This window comes from Ptychodera flava, chromosome 13 (assembly GCF_041260155.1).
Source record: "Ptychodera flava strain L36383 chromosome 13, AS_Pfla_20210202, whole genome shotgun sequence".
NCBI lineage: Eukaryota > Metazoa > Hemichordata > Enteropneusta > Ptychoderidae > Ptychodera > Ptychodera flava.
Genome location: NC_091940.1, coordinates 4,201,344 through 4,228,049, shown reverse-complemented (window position 1 = coordinate 4,228,049; position 26,706 = coordinate 4,201,344). Strand labels below are relative to the sequence as shown.

The following is a 26,706-nucleotide window of genomic DNA, read 5'->3' as shown; positions in this document are numbered from 1 at the left end:
ACAATGCAGTTTATACATGTACGGGCTGACTTGACAAGCTAAATACTGTGTATTTCAATGTGCTTTGGGGAGTAGAATAAGAAAATGTTTTTGACATTAAAAACAAAATAATTAAAAGTCATCAAACATTGAATGATCTGTATTTGGTATGATTGATTCATCACAAATGTCGATGAATATAAAGGATCTTTTTAAACACCCAATTGCCCTTCTGGTTTAAAAACAGCAAAATTGATCCACACGAGGAATCAAAGCTAAGTCACAGCATCTTATCAATGAAACCAAGACGGTTACGATTACAGTCAGTGTTATTCCGTGTGGAGTTCACTACTGATGAAGAAACAGAATATTAAAGTGTGAGTAATTTCACCTGACATGAAGTCCTTAACTATATGTCCTGGGATTGTACACACATACTGTTATATTGATTAGTGTTGCCACTATTCACTTCTTGCAAATTCTCAAGTGTCTGACACTTATTTCATGTTCCTATATACAAGTGAAGGGTAAACCCTCAGAACATCTATGAACTTTTATTTACTATGACTGGACACCACATGAAACGATGACGTATGGTATTGTGTTTTATTCATTTTAAGAAGACGGTATACATTCAAGACAAAAGGCAGCTTTCTTATTGAGACAATGCAAAGCTGAAATTACAAGTCTTAGATTATAAGTTTTATTCTATAGAAATTCACACGTTCGGTTCCAGTATTCCTCAGTAAGACAAACGGTAACATTCACGAAGTGCCATGTTCACGACATCTTCACGACATCGAAAAAGTAGAAGTCGATCATAGTATCGAAATAATACAACTCTTGATTCAATATATTAAACGATCGCGATGCGTTCATATCAGGTTTAAATCCGTGATCGATCGGTCTCCAATATTTAGACGCATTCTGGTGTATTTTCTGTTGAGAAACATAAAGCAATAACAATTATAATGTATCCTGAATCCCAGGTCGTTGTGAATTTATTTCCATTTCGGCAAAAGTTTCTTGTCTACTCCTCAAAACGATGAAATAACAAATAGTTTTTTTAACGTTTCGGCGTCTGTTTTGTTGAACATTGGATTTTTGTGCTGACATTAAAGTTTTATGCACAAATAGTAGATGTTTCATTCATAGACTGTGACAACATCCCAAGTATCATGCATGTCATCATACTTTGCTGACTAGATCAAGTTCATGCATGGAACAAACATTGGCGATGAAACTATCAAATTTACTGTAACCGCGGCTATATTTTGCAAACCAACAATGTTAACGCATTTCTCTGTGCAGTAAACCCAGCCCTTGGATGTGCAGTTACTACAAACCTGAACATGTTCTGTGACCCAGCTAAACAGCTTTTCCGGCGTATGAAAAAAATTGTGGACATGTAGTCCATCAAAACAATACCATGTAGACAAGAACCTGGCTGAAACTACTTGACAGAACAGCGTTCCCGACCTTGCCTGTGTGATTGAGTCCTATGTCATTGGAAAGTACATCACCTCAATTTAAAATCTATCTGTCTTTTTTACAGTCAAAAGGCGGCGTGTTATGGGGTTGTCGACCATTAGATCTCTGGAGAGTCAGTCAAAATGGGAAAACCAGCAGCGCGAAAATTGTTGAAAAATGCTGCTTTCACTAAAATATTATCATGGGTAGAAATTTAAAAAAAATAATTTGGGGAAAGGTATGCATTTGTGCTTTGCCTACACTCTGAATAGCTCTCGTATGACATAAAGTTACCATCTTAAAGCAAAGAAATGCTACTTTTTATAACTGAAGACAGAATGTGTTCACTTACTGTATTGGCAGAAAAATAACTTCCTCTTGAAACAATAATCGTCATCCCACTGCCACAGAGGCGTGGTCGGTGGTTTCTTCCTAAACATTAAAGACATTGAGATGTGATTGTAGGTTAAAGCCATCGCTAGACATAACTCATACATTCAAATATTCAGAAACACAACACTAACACTGTTAGAAACTGAGTGTAAGCATACCTATATCGCAACAGGAATGTGCGTTGATTCAGTAAGTGAACAGTGTAAAGGTATGTATTTTCGCAATTGTTTCTTTGACGACAGAGTTGTAAAATTGCAAGGTGATTAATTATCGTTTGCCCTCTCCAGAATTTGACCTTTGTACATAGTGGCATCGATGAGCATGATCTGATGTGACGACGTCAAATGCCTCATATCTTTATTGACCGGGAACTTCGGCAAGGAAAATTGCATTTCTAGTAGTCCGACCTACCTTATTTCAAACCCGTCAACCTAAATATTTGTCTACATACAAGGGAGTATGTTGAAATAGGTTGTGAATCAGACCTTTGCAATTTTCTAAGCCTCCAAATCAATCCCTACATGCCCGTTTTTCCATTTAACCTATCCTATATCTAGAAGTCATATCATCAGAAACATATTTTTGGTCTGAATACTTCGATGCTATTTTGAAAATTGACATAGCATGTCTCTCGGTTTGGACAGTAACATTTTACGGCATCAAAGGTATTTCTCTGGCGGCAGGAAGACAAAAAATAAAGACCTAACATGTGTAGTTGAATTTCAATCGTTCTTACCATAGCTGTACACAGTCCTGGCCATGACATTGGTCTTTTTTACGGGCATTGTCTGGCATATTACCATACCAGTTGGTGAAGGTGACTGCACTACCATCCACCCACTCAAAACTGTCTTCTAAATGCCTATCATGAAGACCAATCCAGAAACCTCTAGAGTTAAGTTCACTCAGGCTGTTATCATTGATAAAGGCAACAAGTTCGTTTGATATTTCTTCTGTATTTAACACAGCAAGCTGGCCCGACGATTGTAAGCAAATATCCGAAGCGTCATTCCAGGTGACTTTGTCGTTCATGAGGGCGAATTTATCGCCCCCAATGCAGGTACCTATTGGAGAAGGGAAAACGAAAGATCGAGACATATTCTCTCTTCTCTGTCGCTGGCTGCGCTACATCAAACTATTAAAAGATAATGAGTGAGAACATAGAGAGCAACAATCTATCGTTTAAACTAACACACCAAAAAATGGTTCAATATCATCTTTCATGACGTAATCAGTAAATTTAGGGTTGTGTTGGTAAAACAGTCATTTTTTCAACATGAAATCATTACAAATCAAGACGAACATCACGAAGGATAATGCACATTGGAACATGGATTTCAGACTGCTGTTAATCTCCCCGCTCATTTGGAACATAAAAGTTTATAAAGCATTGATTATCAAAACAAATTTCGAAAATACAGCCATTGTAACTGATATGCTTGAAGACGTTCACTTGCTAATCAAGAAATGATGACGGACTTTTCATTTTCCAATGTAGCAAATACAAAGTTCCTGTATCAGCATCAATCGATTATACCATTTAACATTGCAGTCTGGAAAGCATGAGAACTGTGTACTTACTTGCTTGGTACTGGGCGAATATTACCTTGAGGAAATCAAAAAGGACACATAAAAATTTATTTTGTTTACAAACACTTCAAATGGGACGACTGTATACAGAGTTGCAAAATATTGTGCTGCGCTAAACAAACCAAAGACAATGATACAGTATCAGTGAAAGTGTTTTATCTTATATCAATCATCTCGCATCTTCGTAATAAAAAAACTGACTCCATTAGGATTTGGAAAAATATTATGTCGTTCCTAACGTAAGGGTTGAGATTTCCGTTTTCTTTTCAGCGTGCATAAAAATAAGTTCAGGGACAATCTAGAGATAGATGGGTCAGGCATTCGCAAAACATCAAAATAAAATAAGGAAGATTTGGATTTGAATTTAGAGTCAGCGGGATTGTGTGGATATAATACACTCAGAGAATGAGATTTAATTCATCAGTGAATAGATAAAGAGGAATGTGTGTACTTACTGAACAAACCTGTATTAAAAGCAGCAAATTTAACTTGATTATGAAAGACATTATCTGTTGGAAAAACAAAGCCGGCGGGTTCTTATTATACACGCCTATCTTCAGAACACAAGGTACGAAGCTAATCCAGTCAAACGTGAGAAGAAAATTATAAATAGAAATTGTAGGTCACGGCAAAAGACATGAACAGAGAGGAAGGATAGCTTACCTCGTGGACAGAGACAAAAAGCTTGACTTATTCGCATCAACCTTGCCTTTTCAGCTGATCATGACGAGATGATGTAGATCAGTTTTATATGTAGAGATACCACCAGCGCCTCCTCAAAAAACCCACCTTTCCTTATAATCTATGTCATACGTGACGTCATCTCATTTTCTTCAAATCGAGCATTTCAAATTCCCATTTTTCAATTGAAGTGACAATATTCCATCAATACGTTTTTTGTTTTACCAGAGGCCAATTATTCATCACATACAGAGGTTCTTTTCAAGCTGGCGGTGCAGTGCAAAAGTTTTACAGAATGGACTTAATCAATTTCACGCACGTACAGTGTCGTTATAGGCGGCAACCAATTAAAATGTAGACCACGGCCATGTGGTCATTTTCCTATTCAAATCAAGTGAATGTAAGCTTATTCATTTCAATCAAATTTTATTACCGTATTGAATACTCCATACTAAAATTACAGATGCAAACTCTGTTTGCAGAAATCACATTTTCATTTATTTCAATTTCAAAACATTTCACGACACGAACCTGGTGAGTCTCGGACACAGTTCAACGAACCAAACTTTTGACAGTTTCACATTTTCATTACGGCTGAACTGTATCTTTTTTGAACTTAACCGTTTGCATAACAGTAATTAAGCTGTTTTCACGAAATCAAAAGGCTTCATCGAGGTAACGTCGTCAAACTAGACATGTTGAAAGGTATACCAGCAAGCCATTTTATCCCAAGGTTGATTTCTCGTAGATGTATAAGAACACGCATCGTAACCAGCAAATGTTAGATTACAAATTATATTGCATGACAATAACTTTTGAAACGCTTGAGTTTATATAGGCAGACAGCAAGAAAATTGAAAAACTATGATATTTTCCTCATAGAAATGTTTTTGCGTATTATATATGTTAGGGGGGGAGAGTTTGAATCGTGATTTCGTCGTCAGATTTTTGCGCTTCAAAGGAAGATTGTGATTGGTTTAAGGTCAGCACAAATAGTTTCGTTTGTGATGCACGTGTAACAAGGTTATAGGCCCCTCAATGTTACCAGTCCTAAACATTTGTTCCAACTTTCCGTAAAGAAATATTGAACCATTCCCAAGACCGTGTTAAATTTTGTACTGGAGAAACAAATCACCCAATATTTACCAAGATTTGAAATTCAAAATAGCCGCCATCCCCATTTCAACTCTCTATTGACTCCATGAGCTGCTTACTTATTGTAAAAAATGTGAAAACAATGATTTGATAACCAATTAGCTTCATTGGCACCAATTTCACTTAAGGCTTTAATCGATCATGACTATCTCATCAAGAGATATGTTGACAAAATGATTATCTAAGTGTTGACATAATGATTGTCCATGTAAGAATACGATTTTGAAGACTTGAGATGAGAAAATTGCATATCGTTTCGGCCAACGGCATATATACAAAAAAAGCACACAAAGATGATAACTTCTCCCATCTAGTCTATTTTATTTTCTAGTCCCAGTCTATAAAGTTCGAGTCAGGCCAGAGATATAAGAAAATAATGTATTCTAGTAGCAAATTTTCACTGGTAATAGAATCAGTTTACAGCAACATTGTAAAAAGTATTCAAGAAAAATACCCACTTTTATAGTTCGTGCAAAACTTAAAGAGTTTCACACTTGACTGTGTTAAGTATTACAGACCGCAGATGAAAATTGAAAACCCTAGTTACAAGTTATAAAGTATATTTTAACATAAATTGACGATACACTGTCACAGTAAAGATTTAAGCCATCCTATAGTATGCAAATTTTCATGACTTAAAGTATGACTCCTGGGAAGAAAAAAAGAAAACGATGAAAAGTGCAGGCGAAAAAGTTTTTACAAGAAAAAGTAAATTTCTGAAGTTCTTAGTACTTTAGACATCATCAAATATCACTAAATATTTGCAACTTAAATAAGGCACAGAAGATGAACATGGAAGCTTGCGACATTTCTGCTCACGGTTTTTTCATCCCACTGCCAGACAAACCATTGGCTTTATGGTGTGTTACACGTCTGGTGAGACTCTAAATTGAAAAGAACAAAAAGTTATGGTTAGACTATTAACCACTCAACGGCATTGTGGTGGAGTGGGAAAGCTTAGTTCACTACGCCTATTAATTTTCCACAGAATACACTTACCATATTGACAGACATGTGGTTTTGACTTAAAGCAATAATCATCGTCCCATTGCCAGGTAGGATTTGATCGGGGCCATTTCCTGAAACAAGAAGTTGAAACATTCAATGGTCTGATCTCTTTGATTTACGATATGTGCAGCGACAAATGAAAGACGGTAATGGATCTCCAAACAAATCTGAGAAACCGAAAGATCTCGGTACTATATTTGAGCGAAAAGGTAAAATATTTTTCCCTCCCGATGGGCCATAAAGCCGTTATAATTATGTTTAAAAAACAATGAGTGTCAACGAATAATGTGGATAATACCCGTCCTTTTCATGTAACCTAAGCAACGCGTCAAAGCTTGCAAAATTGTTCACATTGAGTAGATCTCCGCTAACCCGAGTATTTCAGGAAAAACTCTTGGTTTAATTGTCGGTGCTAAAATTTAATCTGTCAGTAATTTTTACTATCTGGAGCGTTGCTATGTTCAAAACTTTCTAAACATTTGTATATTTTTCTTTGGTGTCGTTATTCAAGACTAATGCCATCGTTCACTACATTTGATCATCGTAAGTGATTATAGATTTCAATACTGTCTCATTTAAACCAAGCTAATACGAGCATGTACGATTTAAAAGCTTCGATCTGTATGTCTCATCGCAAATAGAATTCAATTTATTCGATTTGCGGGTGTTACTCCAGCTTACGAACTGCTGAAACTTTGACAGAATCCACACCCTGTGAAATTTTAACGCCAACTACATGATTTCTCGAAATGATTTTTTTACAAATCAATCATCCAACGGGCGAGAAGTCAACTTACAGGATGTACCCATCACCCACTATACCTGAGCTATCAGGAGTAAAGTCCCAAGTAAAGTGCCTTGGTCAAGGGCACGACACTGCACTTGACTCTCTAATTCACTGACCATCATTTGATAATGAGTTCGCCATTCTTGTTATACCCGGCTCTCAAACTCACCATTCTTGATCGTGAGTTCAGTACTTTACCTGAAATGGCCTCCCTAAAGTTGTAAGTTGCTTACGTTACGAAGGAATATTTATCGTAAATAAATGAACTAGGAAATCATTTTGAGAGTTATTTCCATCTCGACCAATAGCAACAATTATCTGCCGTGCATGTTTCATCGAAGTTTGTTACACTGCAGGCTGCTATATATCTCTGTAAAATTAGAAAAAAGTACGACTTTCGCACAGTTTCTCTTAAATCCGCCGTGTCGTGATCCTCAAATAAAATTTCAAAGAGTGCAGACAGTCTTCCATGAGGATGCCTCTATTTATAATGGTCCCTTTAGTCAATGTATGACCACTTCTTTCTAAAAATGTCTTCTTGATCTGATCAATAGCTGGCCCTTACCAGATTTGTCCACAGTCCTGACCATGGCAAGAATCTCTCTTATTGTTGTTGTCAGGCTGTGTACGGAACCAATCAGTGTAATCCCAAGCTGTTCCGTCGATCCAAGTAAAAGTTCCCTCCTGTTGGATATCGTTGAATCCAATCCACATACCCTTACTGATGTGTGCATCTAAATTCTCATCGTTCAGAAATTGCTTGAATTGGGTTGTCAAGTCTTCAGTTGCTAGCACGGCGAGATGGCCGCCATTTTGAGAACAAAGTGTTTTTGAAGCTTCCCAACTTCGACTCAGTGAATCAATCACGAACAAATCTCCATCGATACATTTTTCTGTCAGAAAAATCGAAACGATTATACATAATACGAGACAGTATTCCCATCCAGCATCGTCAGAGGAATATTTATTCTCTCATTAAAAATAAACTTCAGTTTTTAATGTCACAGGAACTTCTACAAATGAACATTTTGTATATATTTTGTCCCTACTCCATATAATGCTGTCGAGTCTTATCGGTCACTCTCGCCAGATTCTTTTCCGGTCATCATGACGTCCAAACAGAAGATAGTATTAGAGAGGCTGGCAGACATGCAGACAGTCAAGAGGAGAGCCTGGATTAATGTAGACATACAAAAAAAGGCGGCAAGGAGAGAAATGTATACATATATGGATACAAAGTAGTCAGACAAGCAGACGATAAAACAGGCAGACAGCATGACCATTGCATTAGATGAGTAACGATACCCTGACAGATATAGGCAAGGAGGGGTAGTCATACATACAGAGCCAACGCCGGCTTAGATATCGCCCTCTCTTGACTACACAACGTGTTGTTTGTCCCGATAGAACACAAACAGGACATCGTCGTGAGACTGATAAGTTGATGGTTTTTTTCAACAGAACAGCTGATCGAATACGATTTGACAGGCAAGGAGGGCCTATAGACAGTGAGATCTCCGCATGCATTTATGTATAAGAAACAACAAAATCGCACTCTTACCCCAATTTCCGTAAACCTGCAAAGCGAATGTATACGGGTAAAGTTCAGTTTATACTATGTCCAATACATATGTTCAATGAGCAATAACCATTCTGATATACAGACATGTTATAAAAATGAGGATTGAGAAACTGGCTATATTTTGTTGAGGCTGCAAAGAAATCGCATGAATTCGATTCAAATTGTATTTGGGTAGTTATGACAGCATTCGTCAGCATTCGTCTGAAATGCAATGACATAGCGAAGTAGTAATAATTGAATGAGGACAGTGGCGATCATTTTTAACACACGGTAATTATTTAACCTGTAGCTTGCTTGCTGAGAGACCATGGCGAGAAAGGCAAAGTGGTAATGCCGCTGCTACCGGTTTACACGCTAATTGAAAATGAAATGCAATCTCCTCGAACACCCTACTGCTGACCATCATTGCAGTATCCCCTGGGGCAAAATGTTGAATTTACAATGTCTCTCTTTATGCTGACACAAATCAGTAACTTTACAGATTGTTTCAGTATCAGTCATTTTGAGATATAGCTGATTACAATTTAAAGGTAGATCGCATCTCGGGGACAGACATTCGGACTCTCAAACTTTTACAATTCTTTTCTGATCTACCACTTGTGGGTGCTCATTTTAAAGCTCTTGGTGTAAGAAAACTTTTCACTGATGTAGTTTTTCGAAAATCCAAAATTTGATTTTTCTCCATAGAAATAACATAGGGGCAACATCCATTTTGAATTTTAAATATCGGTATACTATGGGTCATTTATTCCTTTAGTACCAAAATTTTTATTCTTGATTTTGTAAGACAATGGTTGAAATATACGTTGATGAAAGTTTGAGCAAAAGTTTAAGTCTTGCACTATCGAGGCGCATCCTAACCTTAGGGTGGAATATCATTGTAGTTGAAGCAAACGAAGCTGTCGTTCATACAGAACAACTTCTCGCTGGCATTTTACAAGGATTGCACTGATGTCAAATGTAATCAGCGCAGGGGAGAAAAAAACACTGCAGATAGTGGACAGCGGACACGCCCGTGGTCGTATTCACTGGAAAATAATTTTGGAATCCTGAACTTTCGGGGATGAACGTTGCCAGCCAGGGCTGAAGGAGTAAGATTTATTCGGTATCTGCGAGGTCGGAAAGCTTTGCCGAGTGTTGTATTTCAAAGAAAATAATATTCCTGTGCAATTAGAAGACTACGTACTGGAAAAATGCATTGTTGGAAGCCGAAAAGTGGAAAACCGCACAGATTGAGAGCCAAGGGCATCATTGAAATCGGTTGAATGGTATGTTTAATAAGACTGGTTTATAGTATGAAATTACCGAAAACTAAATCAACTTCAATATGAGAATACGATTCGGGCAAGTATTTGCTAAATTGACTGGCTTCCCCGAATTTGAATTATGGACTGAAAATTAGTGTTTGAGTTTATTAAGACTGCTTTAATTGTAAGATTTCAAGCCTTTCTATACCAGCTACAGAAAGTAATTACATACAAAGTGTAAAGGAAATTTAGCCAAACGCTTCGATCAGCACTGACAAATTCAGTAGTGCAATCTGATCAGAGTCAGCAATATTTTACATTTGAACAAAAGAAATAACAATTCCACCTGGAACTGCAAAAGTACTCTCAGGTTTTACTGGTGGATAGAATCCAGCAACTGTCATATTAATATTCGCAATACACATGATAGCATCATTCTTTGAGAATTGTGATCATCCTATGTACGCGAGATCTGGTTTTCACTATTTTTTAAATATCCTCTCACCGACCCTTCATAAATCGCTAGTTATCGTCTGTTCTCAAAACAGAGAATAAGTATAGAACTTCTGCTCTTATATTGCAATAAGTTTTATAATGAAAACTAGTAAGCGATGCTTACCGAAGTGGCGCCGGACAGTGCCACTAAAATTAACAAGTACTTCATTTCCGTTCCAGTTGTACGGTTATGAGAAGTTTAACTGCGCTGCAATAAAATGTGACAATTAGCCGTTGACGTCTGTATAGAATACAATTCTGGAAATACTTCACTGCTCGGCTAGTGATCATTAATCCATCAATTTAAAAGTTGAGCAACTTTATGGACCCATATTGTCTGTGTACTTGTAATTATATAATAAACAGAAACTTAGCTCACGGCAGTGGGGGGAGGGAGGGAGAGAGAGAGAGAGAGAGAGAGAGAGAGAGAGAGAGAGGAGAGAGGAGAGAGAGAGAGAGAGAGGGAGAGAGAGAGAGAGAGAGAGAGAGAGAGAGAGAGAGAGAGAGAGGGAGAGAGGGGGGGGTCGATAGACGGACAGGGAAGGAGGGTGAGGCAGACAGACAGATGTTATATAACAGAGCAGAAGTACCATTTCAAAATCCTTACCTTGAGTTAGGAAATTTTTAGGGCAGTTAAATTCGTTCGATAAATCCTTCCGCGATATAAATATAACAGTTCTTTAACACAATGCTTTGGAAACGAAATATCAGGGAAACAGATGTAGTATTACGCAAACCATGGCTATGAAATTTAATTGCTTATGGTTATAACCCAGCAATAAAAGAAGCCGTCTTCCAGTATGGTGCCTTTGTAACAGCGAACATAATTTGCACGGTAGCTTAATTCTGAACAGCTTTACACCAGTTTACAGTGGCCATGCCATATTGAAAACACCTTTTTGCAATTATCGGGGAAAAAGTTTTGTGAAAGAGTAAGCGTATTGCCCACCGACAACTCCTCTCGCAGTTGAAGCTGTGTTAATGGGTTTGTACGTATGGTGGTTTGACCGATCGTCTGTATTAATTCGTTGATTGAATTGCAAAGGTCCAGAGGAGCTATTAACTGAGGTGTAGATAGCGGAAAAGGAACAGAGAGATGAAGGCGACACAGAGAAGTGGCGATAGAAGAAGGAATGAAACGAGCTCACCTTAGGTCCAATGATGACCTGTTACTAAACTAATACCAAAAAACCTGTCCTCTTTGTATTAATTTGATTAAGCTTCCCACGCTGATGACATCGATGTTAACAAAGGCGTCACCTTTAGAATGAATAATCGTTTCCCAAAGGATATGATTTATAACGTTCACGTATCCTGGCGTAGACTATTCTGTTGCCAGGGGGTCGCGCGTGTAAACTGCGAGCTCTACATCTAAACAATCCACTGCGCAAGTTGGCTAATCAATAAATTGAATCTGAGTATTGGTCGAAAACAATGAGAAGAACCAATAAAATTAAAGAAATTAAGGTAATAAACATACTTCTTAATACTAGTATTTCGTCATTTAGATACTTATACTTTTAACATTTTGTGATGTAATGTGTGTCGCAATTGGTAATAAAAGTACGAGCAAATGATTTATCCTGCCGTAAAAATGACACATTCGTTTACCCGTCAAACCCTAGTAACTTGTTTCCTACTTTCAATTGAATCCCATTCATATATGGATATTTAGCGGTCGAAATTTAAAACTGAAAGGTTATTTCAGATTTAAGATCCAGGGCTAATACGAAATAGAAGTCAGGGCGCTATAGATGCTTTGATCAGGTTAATTATAGTCAACTTATTAGCAGTGTCAATTTGTCATATCCTCTTTGTATACAGGCGCAGTCCCGTCCGTTATGTCTCCAGTACAAGTTCCTCGAAATAGGCCATGTTGTCTACACCATAGCTAACATGTAATAACAAATCTGAAATGTGAAGTGTCTCGAGCAAGGTTAGCCGACGCGGTGCATTGGCCAACCTTTGTATTTGTAAATAAGATATGCATGCCTGGTGTGTGTCAGTGAGAAGAAGTGACGTCACCGTGACATCATGATTGTGATTAATGCAGATTTGGTTTAATGTATCAATGATGATCAAGTATTTCCCATAAGACACATCCTTTAGCTGCTGCTTGGTTGACTGGTCATTGGTTTCTTTGTAATGAATGACAGCAAGTATGGAAGTGTACTCATCTTCTAAAACCAGTTCTCCATACCTCTTTGCTCTCTCATTGGTCAATTTTCGGCTTTTGATTGTTTGACTATTCAACTTGTGAAATTATGCTGATCGGAGGTTAGAAAAAAGGAGTGCAGCTGGTAAAATTATAGATATACATTAAGCTTTATTTCACTCCTGTTATTGGGTATTTAAATATTCAGTGGAAAACAGAAAATATAAATTATTCATTTCATAAGTATTAAAATTATTATTATATTGCGTGTAAAATATTTATTTCTGAATCGGTTATTGGTAATTCAAAATTACTATGACGCAAAAATAGTGTCTCTAACTCGGTTCGATGAAGACACACTGGGTTTAGCGAAATGGACCAACCCAACCCACTGTCTCGTCTCTTCATTGTTTTGCGTTATTTCCGTGAAATCTGTCGAGAAAAACTACCCAAGTAGGAACACAGGGCGGTGAATGGAAATACTGAAATTTATATTTCATTGATGTCTTTAAAAAATTATGAAGAAAATGTTGAATGGTCGTTGAAGCGTATCAGCAAAATGAGAGAGAGAGAGAGAGAGAGAGAGAGAGAGAGAGAGAGAGAGAGAGAGAGAAATAGTAAAAGACCATGATAAAGAAAGTGAATGAAGAAACGATAATGAATGAATTTAGTTAATGATTCTGGCGACTTTCAAATTAGTATGACAGTCTGCTTTAAACTAAATGTGATATCTCTTCGGTACTACCCATTAAGGAGAATACGAACAACCAAAACAAGTAAAAACACACTACGTCAGTACGCTAAAAAGTACAGTTTTTTCTTTCATTTCCCGTAAATGTCATCGCAGTGTTGCAATAAAATTTGGCGGTTGTGTATGACATAAATATCCTTATATTACTCTTAAGAATTTGACATTATATTTGCTTGTGAATCTAACAAGAGACCATATGGCATGGATGTCATTCCATTGTAAAGTGTAGACAGTGACAAACGATCATCTCCTACATCAACCATGCGAGGGAAAAGGAATCTGTCTGCTCGTTCCAACTGACAACACTAGACCATTAGACTTTTGCATCAAGAAAAGTGAATCTTCGCCATGTAGCTTACAATCAAGCATGCAACACACTTCATCGTGTGCCAGAGTTTGTATATATGTGTGCATTGCCCGCCATGTCCATGATCTGAGACAGCGTTAAAAGAAATACGGCCGCGCTCTGCGCGCTCCTCTGACTATTGCGTTGTCATGGTGAAACATGCAAGTTCCTCCAGGTATGCTGAGTTGGAAGGCGTTTTACGTTCGTTTGATAGCCATATGTTCTTATTCGTTGGTTTCAAAGACGGAAGTAAAAAGAATTTCCCTGCGAAAATGCGCTTCATTTGCTCCAAAACCTTGTTGAATTCTATTCATGTAGAGTAATATCAATCACTTTATAATGAAGCATTTCTCTCAACTAGCAAAGCTACAAAACATTGAAAATAGAAAAAACTAAACAAACTGACCAGAGTGTCTTTCCAGGCCATGTCAGTAAGATGTCTCTGGCCATTACTTTCAGTAGTGAAAGGATAGAGAGTTGGTCAATAGTGGAAGGTGGCAATGAGGAACTCTGCGGCAGAGATGAAGGGATATAGCCGGACAGAGACATGGATGCAGCCAACTCCACATCAACACGGAATGCAAAACCAGGAAAGACGGACGTACAATTTCAATGGCGACGGAGGCATACTAAGAGAGAAAGTATACTAAGAGAGAAAGTATAAACCAAATGAGAGAGAGAGAGAGAGCGAGAGAGAGAGAGAGAGAGAGAGAGAGAGAGAGAGAGAGAGAGAGAGAGAGAGAGCCATGTAACAGTTCACTAAGGACAGAAAGACCAATTAGATCGCAAATATTGGCCAGTGGCAACTTGTAAAGGGTGGAAGAAAGTTTAAGTAACAACGCCGTATTGAGTTAATTTCCGTGCTTTCGACTTTTGACGATGCATTCTGAAACAACACGATGCATATCCTTTCGACTGCCAGGCTGCATATCATACAGTAATATACTACATGCAATATGGTAACCTATGATAGTATGAACATTTAGCAAAATAAAGAACGTTTTCCCTGAAGGGTTAATGTTGCCTGGCAACGCCTCCCTCCATGGGCATGTTATTGCAATTGTGACTTTAAACAAGCTCGCCCCTTCCGTTAGTCTGTAATACATCATGAAGTTTTTTACATGATGCATGGTCTTTTAAAGAACAAGACGTGCAATTCAAGATAATACTTGTCTTTCTATTTCATGTGTTGCTGGCATGACAATATTGGTATTGTCTTTGGTGCCTCGAAATGGAAGAATAATGGCAAATTAAACTCTATCGCAGAATTGTTAGCCTCGAGCAATGCATGAAAACAACCAAATACCCAACCGTTATCATTTTGCTGTTCGTTGACTGTGTCGTCGAACGTCCGTGACTCACAAAGAGCACGAAATCGTTCAACCACATGTTGCTGAAGCGACAAAATAATCTACCCTCGGAGTTAATCAAGTTTCTGTGTAAAAATCTACCTCCGTAAGTGATAGAGTGTATTTAAGTACAAAGCAACACATTTGCCACAATGATGAAGTTCTTTGACGTGTGGTTTTCCCATCTCTGGTTTTGAATTCAAATTAGAGAACCCAGTAACCATGAGACGATGTGTAACCCAAGGGAAAAACAGTGCTGCCGTTCTATGCCTCTCGTTTGTTGCTATAAATGAATAGTCTGACGCCTACACTATAAAATGCACGTCTGTTCGACTAACTGCAATATTTCTACTCGTTCTGTTTCAGAAGCCCCATTCCTTCGCCAGGTCGGCAAAAGAAGACAATACAATGGACGTTTATCGCTGTTCACTCGTGCTATTGTTAATGGGAACACCAGTGGTGTTTTCCAATGTTGTCAGCCGACAAGTAAGTTTAACTTTTCTTTCTTTTCGCCGTTTCACTGAATCTCATCCTGTGAATGACGAAGAGTTCTAAAAGCTTCAGAAGTGAAGTATTACCCAAGCAGATCATGTGTGTGCTTGTACACTGCTAGGGAATACATACATACATTCACACACATACATACATACATACATACATACATACATACATACATACATACATACATACATACATACATACATACATACATACATACATACATACATACATACATACATACATACATACATACATACATACATACATACATACATACATACATACATACATAGACACATAGACACATAGACACATACATACATACATACATACATACATACATACATACATACATACATACATACATACATACATACATACATACAGACAGACAGACAGACAGACAGACAGACAGACAGACAGACAGGTACACCTCAATGCACTCTCGATATCCAAAAGTAGTAGCAAGTAATGTAAGTCACAGAATTTCGAAATTACACATTTTATCGGAAAGAATCGGAACCCCTATATACACGTGAAATACACAGTCTGTTGCAGTCATATGTTGACATCATATGTTGATGTCATATTGGACAAAATTGAGCTTTAAGCCTTAGGATAAATTAAAGCCGCAAGTCGTTTGTATACATTTCTTGTAGATCTGATAAACATGGTAAACTGTGTTATCGTTTTCTTTTTCTATCGTGTCTGTTAGTCGGATTAAAGAAAGTGTTTGCAAATATCCATTTAGAATGTTTGAAGATAGTGGCACACACAACTGGCTTCTTATGTACTTAATAGAAAATTCAAAAATATCCCGATCGGCGACTTTCACCTTGAAATCACCAAACCGTAAATATTTGAAAGAGATTTGTCAACTTGTTTAATTTCATATGCTAATTTAAAATGTCTTGTAAACTGTATAATATGTAGTTGTTAAATAATTGAAGCCAAATCAAGAACAAGAATATTGTGTTATAGAAAGAATGTCGAGGAATAGACTTGCTTCAAATCCGTCACATGTCAAATGGTTTTAGAATAGAAAGAACCCATACAGACATTTAGAGATGCAAGGTAGACTAAATCACAAACTTTGTTGTGGGGAGAAAGAATATTTTTTCGACAAATACGTCTCGGGTGTGTTCATCAACCTAGTGTATTGTACAAACGTGATAGATTCATTTACAGTTAGAGTGAGTAATTGCAATAGAGGGGCGTTTCTCACCATTCCTCTTCTCTCTCTGACAACATAATTACAGGAACGAACTATCAATGGTAAGTACCAACTTGCTCAATTCTTGACCCTAGCATCTTGTATTTGTGAATGTGTACACCGTGTGCAGCAACTGTTGATAAAAAAAATCAATATTGACAAATTAATAGCAGAGTTTCATACAGTGTTAAAAATCAAGTAGTCAATCGTGCCTAAACGCACCAATAGCTGTGTCCTTTTGTCCATTGCCTCATGCTTTTAATTAATTAAAGGCATTCCCAAATTTAGCTTACAAAATGATGTGAACCCGATTGTTATCGCATTGAAGGACATGCGTCCGATATATTTGAAAATAATTGATGAGGACAACCAATGTAATGTCCATTGATACAACTGACATTTAATGTATGCATAAAACTTTCATTGCTGTGTTCTGGTACATCTATACTTACCTAAAAGTTGTGAAAGTTGTTATTAAACAAAATTAGCCATGTATGATTTCTGTTAAGCTGAATGGTGGTTTTACATTATATACCATATTTGCCATTATGTTGAAGATGGCTTGTAGGAAAAAAAGACAGAAAAAATCAGACAAAAATTTAAAATAGGCGGCAAAAGCAATTTTTTATTAGATTTATAAGTCACCATGGGATACCACATCGCATCACATTGCTCAAAATAACACGTAAGTGAGAAGAGAGAAAACTTCGGTTATATGGGGATAACAAAAAGTACCCTGCCAGCGTGAAGTGTAAAAAATCGAGCACGAGAACAACAACAACACAACAACAACAACAACAACAACAACAACAACAACAACAATCATCACCATCACCACCATTAGTAGAAAATAACGTACTTTCTGTCGCGCTTATATCCATCCATCCATCCATCCATCCAGCCATCCATCCATCCATCAATTAATCAATCAATCAATTAATCCTCGATACAACTTTCTCTCCTGTCTATCTAGAAGTGTGTCATCCTTCAGACGGACGGCTTTTCAGCATTCATACAAATCCCGCAGAAATCTGGACGAGTGCCAGAGATGATTGTGTCGCAGACGGAGGGCAATTAGCATCCGTTAAAGACTCAGAAACATTTCAGTTTCTAAGAGACTTCTTCGCAAACAATCCTGACGTCACAGCAGATATAAGCCGTGGAGTATGGATAGGTCTGAATGACTTATCGCAAGAGGGTGATTTCTATTGGCTGGATGGAGAAGCACTCGGCGACTTCCATCCATGGTCTGGAAATAATCCTAACAACGACTTGAAGAAGGACAGTTGTCATGGCCAAGATTGCGTTCAACTTTGGTAAGCACTTGTAATTAAATTACAGGTACATGTGTTCCCATGTACCTTCGCTCTACTGAAATTGGAAGAATCAGTTAAATTTCTCAATTAAATACCTGCAACTTATCAAGTGATGATTTGAATAAACAAGTCTTTTCTTTGTATGATGTATTGAAGTACAGCATTTTGGTAGGTTTTACTCTCTGTGTGCATGTCTCCTATGCATGTTTCCTAGTCGAAAAGCTGGTTTGCCACAAGGACAGTGTTGTGGTGATGCATGATTAGCGCTTACAAAAAAACAAACATATAAGACAAAACAGGGGGAGCGAATTGAAAAGGAAAAGGGGCTAGCAAACATTAAACTAATATTACATATTTATTTACTTACACTTTATTTAAATTGAGTTACAAACTGATTGTAATTTATCAGAGCCCTCAAAAATACATCATCAGTAGAAAATCATCTGTACTGAGTAAAATACATATGACACAAATGGGGACAGATGGAAAAAGTAATCTGAGGAAGAGCCTTCATACTTAAATTTAGTGAACAAAAGACCAAGCAGTCGATTTTGAACACATTTTCAACATTTCCTATATAAGGGGTAATATGGTCCAAAGAACAGTAGCACAGTAAATGAAAGTTCTTTGTCTAGCAGATGTCACAGTAAATGAAAGTTCTTTGTCTAGAAGATGTCAGAGTAAATGAAAGTTCTTTGTCTAGCAGATGTCAAAGTAAACAAAAGTTCTTTGTCTAGCAGATGTCACAGTAAATGAAAGTTCTTTGTCTAGCAGATGTCACAGTAAATGAAAGTTCTTTGTCTAGCAGATGTCACAGTAAATGAAAGTTCTTTGTCTAGCAGATGTCAGAGTAAATGAAAGTTCTTTGTCCAGCAGATGTCACAGTAAATGAAAGTTCTTTGTCCAGCAGATGTCACAGTAAATGAAAGTTCTTTGTCTAGCAGATGTCACAGTAAATGAAAGTTCTTTGTCTAGCAGATGTCACAGTAAATGAAAGTTCTTTGTCTAGCAGATGTCACAGTAAATGAAAGTTCTTTGTCCAGCAGATGTCACAGTAAATGAAAGTTCTTTGTCCAGCAGATGTCACAGTAAATGAAAGTTCTTTGTCCAGCAGATGTCACAGTAAATGAAAGTTCTCTGTCCAGCAGATGTCAACGTTAATGAAAGTTCTTTGTTTAGCAGATGTCACAGTAAATGAAAGTTCTTTGTCTAGCAGATGTCACAGTAAATGAAAGTTCTTTGTCCAGCAGATGTCACAGTAAATGAAAGTTCTTTGTCTAGCAGATGTCACAGTAAATGAAAGTTCTTTGTCCAGCAGATGTCACAGTAAATGAAAGTTCTTGTCTAGTATATGTCACAGTAAATGAAAGTTCTCTGTCCAGCAGATGTCAACGTTAACGAAAGTTCTTTGTTTAGCAGATGTCAACGTTAACGAAAGTTCTTTGTTTAGCAGATGTCACAGAAAATGAAAGTTCTTTGTCTAGTATATGTCACAGTACATGAAAGTTCTTTGTCCAGCAGATATCATGGTAAATGAAAGTTCTTTATCCTGCAGATATCACAGTAAATGAAGGTTCTTTGTCCAGCAGATGTCCAGTAAATGAAAGTTTCTATGTCCAGCAGATGTCACAGTAAATGAAAGTTCTTGTCTAGTATATGTCACAGTAAATGAAAGTTCTTTGTCTAGCAGATGTCACAGTAAATGAAAGTTATTTGTCCAGCAGATTGAAAGTTCTTTGTCTAGCATATGTCACAGTAAATGAAAGTTCTTTGTCCAGCAGATGTCACAGTAAATGAAAGTTCTTTGTCTAGTATATGTCACAGTAAATGAAAGTTCTTTGTCTAGCAGATGTCACAGTAAATGAAAGTTATTTGTCCAGCAGATTGAAAGTTCTTTGTCTAGCATATGTCACAGTAAATGAAAGTTCTTTGTCCAGCAGATGTCACAGTAAATGAAAGTTCTTTGTCTAGCATATGGCACAGTAAATGAAAGTTCTTTGTCTAGTATATGTCACAGTAATGAAAGTTCTTTGTCTAGCAGATGTCACAGTAATGAAAGTTCTTTGTCTAGCAGATGTCACAGTAAATGAAAGTTCTTTGTCTAGCAGATGTCACAGTAAATGAAAGTTCTTTGTCTAGCATATGTCACAGTAAATGAAAGTTCTTTGTCTAGCAGATGTCACAGTAAATGAAAGTTCTTTGTCTAGCAGATGTCACAGTAAATGAAAGTTCTTTGTCTAGCAGATGTCACAGTAAATGAAAGTTCTTTTTCCAGCAGATTGAAAGTTCTTTGTCTAGCATATGTCACAGTAAATGAAAGTTCTTTGTCTAGCAGATGTCACAGTAAATGAAAGTTCTTTGTCTAGCAGATGTCACAGTAAATGAAAGTTCTCTGTCTAGCAGATGTCCAAGTAAATGAAAGTTCTTTGTCTAGCATATGTCACAGTAAATGAAAGTTCTTTGTCTAGCATATGTCACAGTAAATGAAAGTTCTTTGTCTAGCAGATGTCACAGTAAATGAAAGTTCTTTGTCTAGCAGATGTCACAGTAAATGAAAGTTCTCTGTCTAGCAGATGTCACAGTAAATGAAAGTTCTTTGTCTAGCATATGTCACAGTAAATGAAAGTTCTTTGTCTAGCATATGTCACAGTAAATGAAAGTTCTTTGTCTAGCAGATGTCACAGTAAATGAAAGTTCTCTGTCTAGCAGATGTCACGGTAAATGAAAGTTCTCTGTCTAGCAGATGTCACAGTAAATGAAAGTTCTTTGTCCAGCAGATGTCACAGTAAATGAAAGTTCTTTGTCTAGCAGATGTCACAGTAAATGAAAGTTCTTTGTCTAGCAGATGTCACAGTAAATGAAAGTTCTTTGTCTAGCAGATGTCACAGTAAATGAAAGTTCTTTGTCTAGCAGATGTCTTAAAAGAAGATGCATATAAATCACGAACAATAGATTATTTGTATTAATAAGCTGCAAAATATGCATCAGCAGTTTTTGCAATTTATATAAGACCACATTGAAACTGTGATGTGCGAGATACCGAATAAATGAAATTAAAAGCAAGTGCAGAAAAACGCGCGTAATTTATACACATAACAACGAACTCGCAAACGTGTACATTACCGTCGCGTTTGGCACTGAAACGTACTCCTATAGAGTTGTAGATGCACTGCACAGTGTTCTGTTGATGTCTTGTCTCTCAAATCTACAAGGACAAGAATTTCGTATTTGGTCAGTCTTAATCGGCATGTCAAATAGTGGTATTGTTATATTTTTATCGATAACAGTTTCAAGATTTTACGTGACAATCTTGTATATAATGTTTCTGGAAGTCTTTAGGCAACGATATCAATCGTGTGTTCATTTCAGCACCGGATTACGATGCGTCGAAACTCGAGTAATATTAATCCTTTTCCTGCCAAGTCCATATTTCACCACCAGGTCAAGATGGTTAAAATTAATGAAACACAACATATTCCATATGGTGTATTTTAACATAATACTGTACATTTGAAAGCTGTTGAAAACATAAATATTGTAAACTTTGTTTTTTTGGACTAAAGATGCCATAACAGTCCAAGCCAAGTGGGTGAAAATACGTCATGTTTTGGCTCAATACCGCTTTTTACTGACTTGGCTGATGGGAAGTGATACTGTCTGGCAGGAAAAGGGTTAATAATATAATTTATTGATAAAATAACTCGAAGGTAATAAACCCATCTGTTCAAAATTGGTTACAGTTCTGTAACATTTTAAACGTATTACCATACTCACCATGTAATTATCACTCAGTATTCATTAACACTTTGAATTCATCACACACAGAGATATAGAGCACTCTAAGTTAAAACGATTTGTTTTGTTGTCACCGTTGCGTGTCTCTAAATTTCAGTTACTCATTTTGTAATATCCCGGTGTGTTGGTGGGTACGTTACGTAGGTTTTAGTAACGAATTACATAAAATTACCCGAAAAGTAGTTAAGTTATTACATATTTGTTTTGAAATTCTTGTTTTCCTCGTCTCGTTCATCTCGGTCACCCGCGATAGAAAACTTAAAACCCCAATAGCTGCGACTTTTATGCATTATTTTCATGATTTTATTTTCAAACCAAAGTTGATTCTTGTAAATGTGCTAAGTAAAGGACGGTGTATAGACGTATTACTGCTCGCTGATTTGGACCATGCCTATACACGTTCTCACTGGCTGAATAATAAACAGGTGTCGCATTCATAAAATGGCGCCCCACGGAAAAGTACAAAAAACACAGTATTTCCTGCACATACACGTCGTATACCAAAACAAGCATGATGCCATTTACTTGAATGCACAACACATGATGGCCAATTGTTGTAATCCTTATTTCCTCTGTCACATGATTAGTTTTTGAAAATGGCGGGAAATCTAACATGATGTTAAAACGTTTGAATTTACGTGTCACTTTCGACACATACACTTTTTCAGTCTTTAATGAGTCTTATTCAAAGAAAACTCTTGGAAAACAGAGGATATTTTGAGATTGTTTATTACACATTCGCAGCTATTGGGGCTTTAATAGTTGCTTTCAGTTGATGAAACAACGCATTGTATCAGGGCTTCAAGTAAAGCTGACTTGACAAAACATGCGTTCTTCGAGTCAAGACTTAGCAACTTAAAGGTTTCAATATTGAGGAGGAAGAATGCCGTCTGCCTTTTCCTCTAGTTGCCTTTTGCCCTTTGTAGAGCAGGATGGAAATTCCATAGTACAAAATGGAGAAAGACAGAATCAACAACGTGCAAGCATTTATACACTGTCTGTAAACTGTGGTATCAGTTTTTTGTTCAAAAATAGCATTCATATTTAATAGGTACAAGAATACACGATCATTTATATGTTCCAGTGGTTTCATAAATACCGATTTACGGTAATTGTAAATCAAAAACATTGTTTGGTGGTATGGGGTCTTAGCATATCAAATATCAAACTAAACGGTTAATTCAAATATTCGCCCTTGAAATACGATACCGAGAAATTTGACTTCATAATACGTATGTGGTTAATAACATTTTCCAATTTCCCGTTTACGAACAATAGTCAGACAGTGAAATGAAATGAATATAGCCACAGTCAGAATGAAGTAATTATCGGTCACAGTAAGGTGATGATTTTCACTGCACATAGATAAAGCTACCTGTCAGAGCAACGTTCTTGAATAAAAGAAGATTACATCCGTGGTTAATAGACAGCAGGCCAAGTACATTACATTTCAAGGGTAGGGGATAGCATCATGTCAACATTGGATGATGGAAGAATGAAATTTTATGTTAGCATTCACGGATGATAAATTTTGTCGGGTTAAAAGATAACCAATTAAATTTGTAGCTTCTGCGTCGGCGAAAATGTGAAAAGCTTGATAACGTGCCTTCAAAACATCGCCACAAGAAGTTGGATGACCCATAGTGCACGGGTCTCTTAATACTTCTAAATGGCAAGTCATTAAAAGGTCAAAATTAACGTCACCATTAATCGGAAAATATTAAAAGACGTATTTTTCTATCGGTGTTGAAATGCTCTATGTGCACTCTCAGGCTTAACAGCAATGTATAATTTCTGTTCAGCTAAAGCGTGGTTTTACACTAGATACCATATTTGTCATTGTGTTATGTGATTGTAAATTGATCAATTCACTGCAATATAATAATGCATCTCAATTTTGATCATCATATATCCCTGCAGGAAAGTGAGAAATTGGGAATTTGACGACGATTATTGTCACTTTAAGAAGAAGGCGTACATCTGTGAATATGCAGGTAATAAAAGATCAAATTCTTCAATTTACGGTTAATGTCAATGTACAGTATTTTTTAATTTGCATGAAAGGAAACGTTTGTGGTATTCAATGATGAATTATTGATGTCATGATTGATAACTGTTCTTACCATTGCTAGGTGACGGTACTGATACCAATTTCAACGTCTGTTTTCTCTGACTCCAAAATGCATTTCATTCATGAGACTAGAAGCGGCGATTGTTCGTTACCATATGTCTGTAGTGACCTATTCATGATCCATAACACTATAGTTTTCTTAATAAATAGTTAGAGCTCTAGCCCACTTTGCAATCCATAATCATTAATCGCTCGCTTGAAGAACGAATCCAGCAGGCTATAAAGTCGAATTGTGATAAAACTTTAATCTGCGTATCTCATAGTGCTCACAAAATAAATGAAAAATTTTATTTAGTTTGTCACTGTGATGATTTTCGCTGTATCATATCAAACGTTCATGCCTAAACGACGAAGATCCAGTTTTCTTGATCTAACTATGCTGGAAGCCAGGTAAAACTTAACAGTGTCTTCTCGATGGAAAGATTCCCCTCATAGAATGAGATTGCAGCGGGTATCCGGTGTAGAGTAAATGATTCGTCAATCAGAAACAGTGGCTCATTTTTTGTATCATACATGTAAGTTTTCATTTCCGTATGTGTCGAATACACCTGAAAAGTGCTGCTCATGCATCATGACGTGGCGGGAAAACTTCTAAAGATCGATTCAATGACATTCGAAATTGTTTGCAACGGATCCTGAGCGATTCATCAGTAAAAGAGGAACAAATTTTCACTACTAAAATTTTATGTGATGTGGATTCTGATCTTTCATATACAATGTCTCTACCTCACAGATGAGTGTTAATGAAAGACAACAGAAACAATGTGGTTGGATGAGTACGTAAGTGGACAGATCGTCGGAATAAACTACACACATCATTCGTATGGCAGATCAAGGAAGATTCACAAATAGTTTATAGATATCAAACAATGTATAATGAGATAACTGCAATGGATTTTTTTCGTTCCTAGATCATTTTTATAGTTTCACGCCATCTTCATATCGCACACTTGGGGGCGCACTAACATGACAGCTGATCTTCATTCTGCTGGAGTGGGATATTTTGGACAATAAATATAACTTTTAATTTTGTTTTCATCAGGTTGTTCTGGAAAACAAATACGTTTTCTTCTTCTCCCTAAAGTGTGTCGAAAAACAAAGTATATGGCTTTTAAATAAAACTCATTGCATGCAATGTTCATCGTTATTGTTGACAAATGAATTCTAGTCGGTAGTAAAATTCAATTGTCGACAATTCATATTTGACACTACACATATACAGGCCGTGTTAAAAATAAAAGCTTGGAATTTCGACGAGATTTAGAGAAAATTGAAAGACTTATGTAACAATTACAAGAAAAGAAATAGACAAATACAAAAAGTTAAACACAATTGAGCTCAAAATGGTAAATAAAGAATCCTGTTAATATGTTGAGATAGGAATTTTGCAAGATCAATGTCGACAAACAGCTTACCGACAATTCGGTCAAATAAACTGTGCTATTATGTGTACAACTACAAGTATCAGTCATTGCACTTTCTCGCAGTTGTCTTCCCTGTCTGTAATGAAACACTATCACAATAAAACAAACAGTTAGGCCTAACATATATTTGTAAGCATGGAGTGCCTGGAAATCCAGGTCACATTGCTGTCGTGGAGGGTGTCTTGGATTTCATGCAACACACTCTCATTCTACAGCGATACATCGCACTGGTATGTTAAATGAACTCGTCGATATCATGCCGGACTTTTCACTCTTTCTGTCGTATATACTCGTCAGCGGTGGTTTGACCAACGTAGAAAAGACGATAATTGCAAAATGTATCTTACAAACTTGATAGTTTTTCTTGCATTTTAATGTAAATGCCATAAAAGAGGATAGATATGTAAACACGCGATCGATGGAAGTGTGCAGTGCAAAATGGTATACAACAAGGTTCATTAAAAAGAGACTTAGAACTAGACAAGGCAAAATGTTTGATGAAGTACATCGTCGGACTGGTTTTTTTCTTCGTTTCTATGCATAAATGGTAACGGATATTAGTATAATGAGACGTTCTTTCATCTCATGAACGCTGATGTAAAGTACGATGACACTGACATCCTAGATATCAAAGGTAACTAAGCTTTGCGTATTTCATTCATTTGAACATTACTCATTCCATGGTCGATTTCCACTAGTGCTGGTATTCTTGCTAAGGGACTGGTCAGTTTTCTTCAGCCTGGGGGCGGTGGATTCATGGGGGTCACCCTGTTTTTGACTTTGGTGATGGGGGGGGGGGTCACCATGTTTTGAAATGCCCAATTAGGGGGGGGGGGGTCAGTGTGTTTTGAATTTGACACAGGCTCATCATTGCCTAAAATGCTAGTGTCAGCCACAAATTTCATCATTCAGTTGTATTTGTCGGCGCGCCCTTCGGTCGCGTAACTTTAATAATCAGTCATATTTTTCAGCATATATCAAGCATACATACATCAGAGATATCTGTATGTTCAATATTTTTCAGCGTGCTCTTCAAGCTCATTACTTTAATATATCAGACATTTTTCAGCATGCCCTTCAGGTGTATGACTTTAATATACAAGGCATATATATCAGAGATATCAGGATGTTTCATATTTATCGGCGCGCCCTTCGGGCGCCATACTTGAATAAATCAGAAATATGTTGATGTTTGCTAAGCGAAAGTGTACCATTATGAAATCTGCATTTCATATGAAAAGGATGACAAATTCTGATACTTTTCTGTTCTCTCTATGAAAATTCAGTATGAGAAAGCAACATGCACAAGTAGTTCACATTATATATTTGATACAGTGA

At 36.9% G+C, this 26,706-nt stretch overlaps 3 protein-coding genes across 6 annotated transcripts; 1 reads left to right on the top strand and 2 right to left on the bottom strand.

Annotated features, from left to right (window-relative positions):
• Nucleotides 1-567: 567 nt before the first annotated feature.
• On the bottom strand, nt 568-4,170 carry LOC139147153 (C-type Lectin CRL-like). The gene is made up of 6 exons (XM_070718062.1): nt 4,096-4,170; nt 3,888-3,941; nt 3,424-3,448; nt 2,579-2,906; nt 1,802-1,881; nt 568-918 (listed from the first exon to the last, which is right to left on the bottom strand). The coding sequence occupies exons 2-6, from the start codon at nt 3,936-3,938 to the stop codon at nt 896-898; spliced, it is 507 nt and encodes a 168-aa protein (XP_070574163.1). The 5' UTR covers nt 3,939-3,941; nt 4,096-4,170; the 3' UTR covers nt 568-895.
• A 1,395-nt stretch (nt 4,171-5,565) lies between these two features.
• LOC139147152 (lectin BRA-3-like) lies at nt 5,566-11,675 on the bottom strand. 3 transcript variants are annotated; one of them, XM_070718059.1, is made up of 6 exons: nt 11,536-11,675; nt 10,512-10,595; nt 8,625-8,640; nt 7,629-7,956; nt 6,268-6,347; nt 5,566-6,152 (listed from the first exon to the last, which is right to left on the bottom strand). In XM_070718059.1, the coding sequence occupies exons 2-6, from the start codon at nt 10,554-10,556 to the stop codon at nt 6,124-6,126; spliced, it is 498 nt and encodes a 165-aa protein (XP_070574160.1). In that variant the 5' UTR covers nt 10,557-10,595; nt 11,536-11,675; the 3' UTR covers nt 5,566-6,123. The 3 variants fall into 3 exon arrangements, with proteins under 3 accessions (XP_070574160.1, XP_070574162.1, XP_070574161.1); XM_070718061.1 differs by having other exon boundaries at nt 10,512-10,590; nt 11,536-11,661; XM_070718060.1 differs by lacking the exon at nt 11,536-11,675 and adding an exon at nt 10,995-11,145.
• A 3,381-nt stretch (nt 11,676-15,056) lies between these two features.
• Nucleotides 15,057-25,080, top strand: LOC139147150 (perlucin-like protein). 2 transcript variants are annotated; one of them, XM_070718058.1, is made up of 6 exons: nt 15,057-15,094; nt 15,355-15,474; nt 16,749-16,764; nt 17,676-18,018; nt 23,734-23,807; nt 24,678-25,080. In XM_070718058.1, exons 2-6 carry the CDS (start codon nt 15,397-15,399, stop codon nt 24,686-24,688), a joined length of 522 nt encoding a protein of 173 aa, XP_070574159.1. In that variant the 5' UTR covers nt 15,057-15,094; nt 15,355-15,396; the 3' UTR covers nt 24,689-25,080. The 2 variants fall into 2 exon arrangements, with proteins under 2 accessions (XP_070574159.1, XP_070574158.1); XM_070718057.1 differs by lacking the exon at nt 15,057-15,094 and having other exon boundaries at nt 15,262-15,474.
• The last annotated feature ends 1,626 nt before the right edge of the window (nt 25,081-26,706 follow it).

Excerpts from the sequence above, each read along its gene's own strand:
- LOC139147150 (XM_070718058.1), top strand. The coding sequence starts at position 15,397 with ATGGACGTTTATCGCTGTTCACTCGTGCTATTGTTAATGGGAACACCA. Across the intron at positions 18,019-23,733 it reads CAAGATTGCGTTCAACTTTG|GAAAGTGAGAAATTGGGAAT; the intron begins GTAAGCACTTGT and ends ATATCCCTGCAG.
- LOC139147152 (XM_070718059.1), bottom strand. The coding sequence starts at position 10,556 with ATGAAGTACTTGTTAATTTTAGTGGCACTGTCCGGCGCCACTTCG. Across the intron at positions 6,348-7,628 it reads CAGGACTGTGGACAAATCTG|GAAATGGCCCCGATCAAATC; the intron begins GTAAGGGCCAGC and ends TTCTTGTTTCAG. Across the intron at positions 6,153-6,267 it reads ACCACATGTCTGTCAATATG|AGTCTCACCAGACGTGTAAC; the intron begins GTAAGTGTATTC and ends TTTTCAATTTAG.
- LOC139147153 (XM_070718062.1), bottom strand. The coding sequence starts at position 3,938 with ATGTCTTTCATAATCAAGTTAAATTTGCTGCTTTTAATACAGGTTTGT. Across the intron at positions 3,449-3,887 it reads TTTTAATACAGGTTTGTTCA|GTAATATTCGCCCAGTACCA; the intron begins GTAAGTACACAC and ends GATTTCCTCAAG. Across the intron at positions 1,882-2,578 it reads CAGGACTGTGTACAGCTATG|GAAGAAACCACCGACCACGC; the intron begins GTAAGAACGATT and ends TTTAATGTTTAG.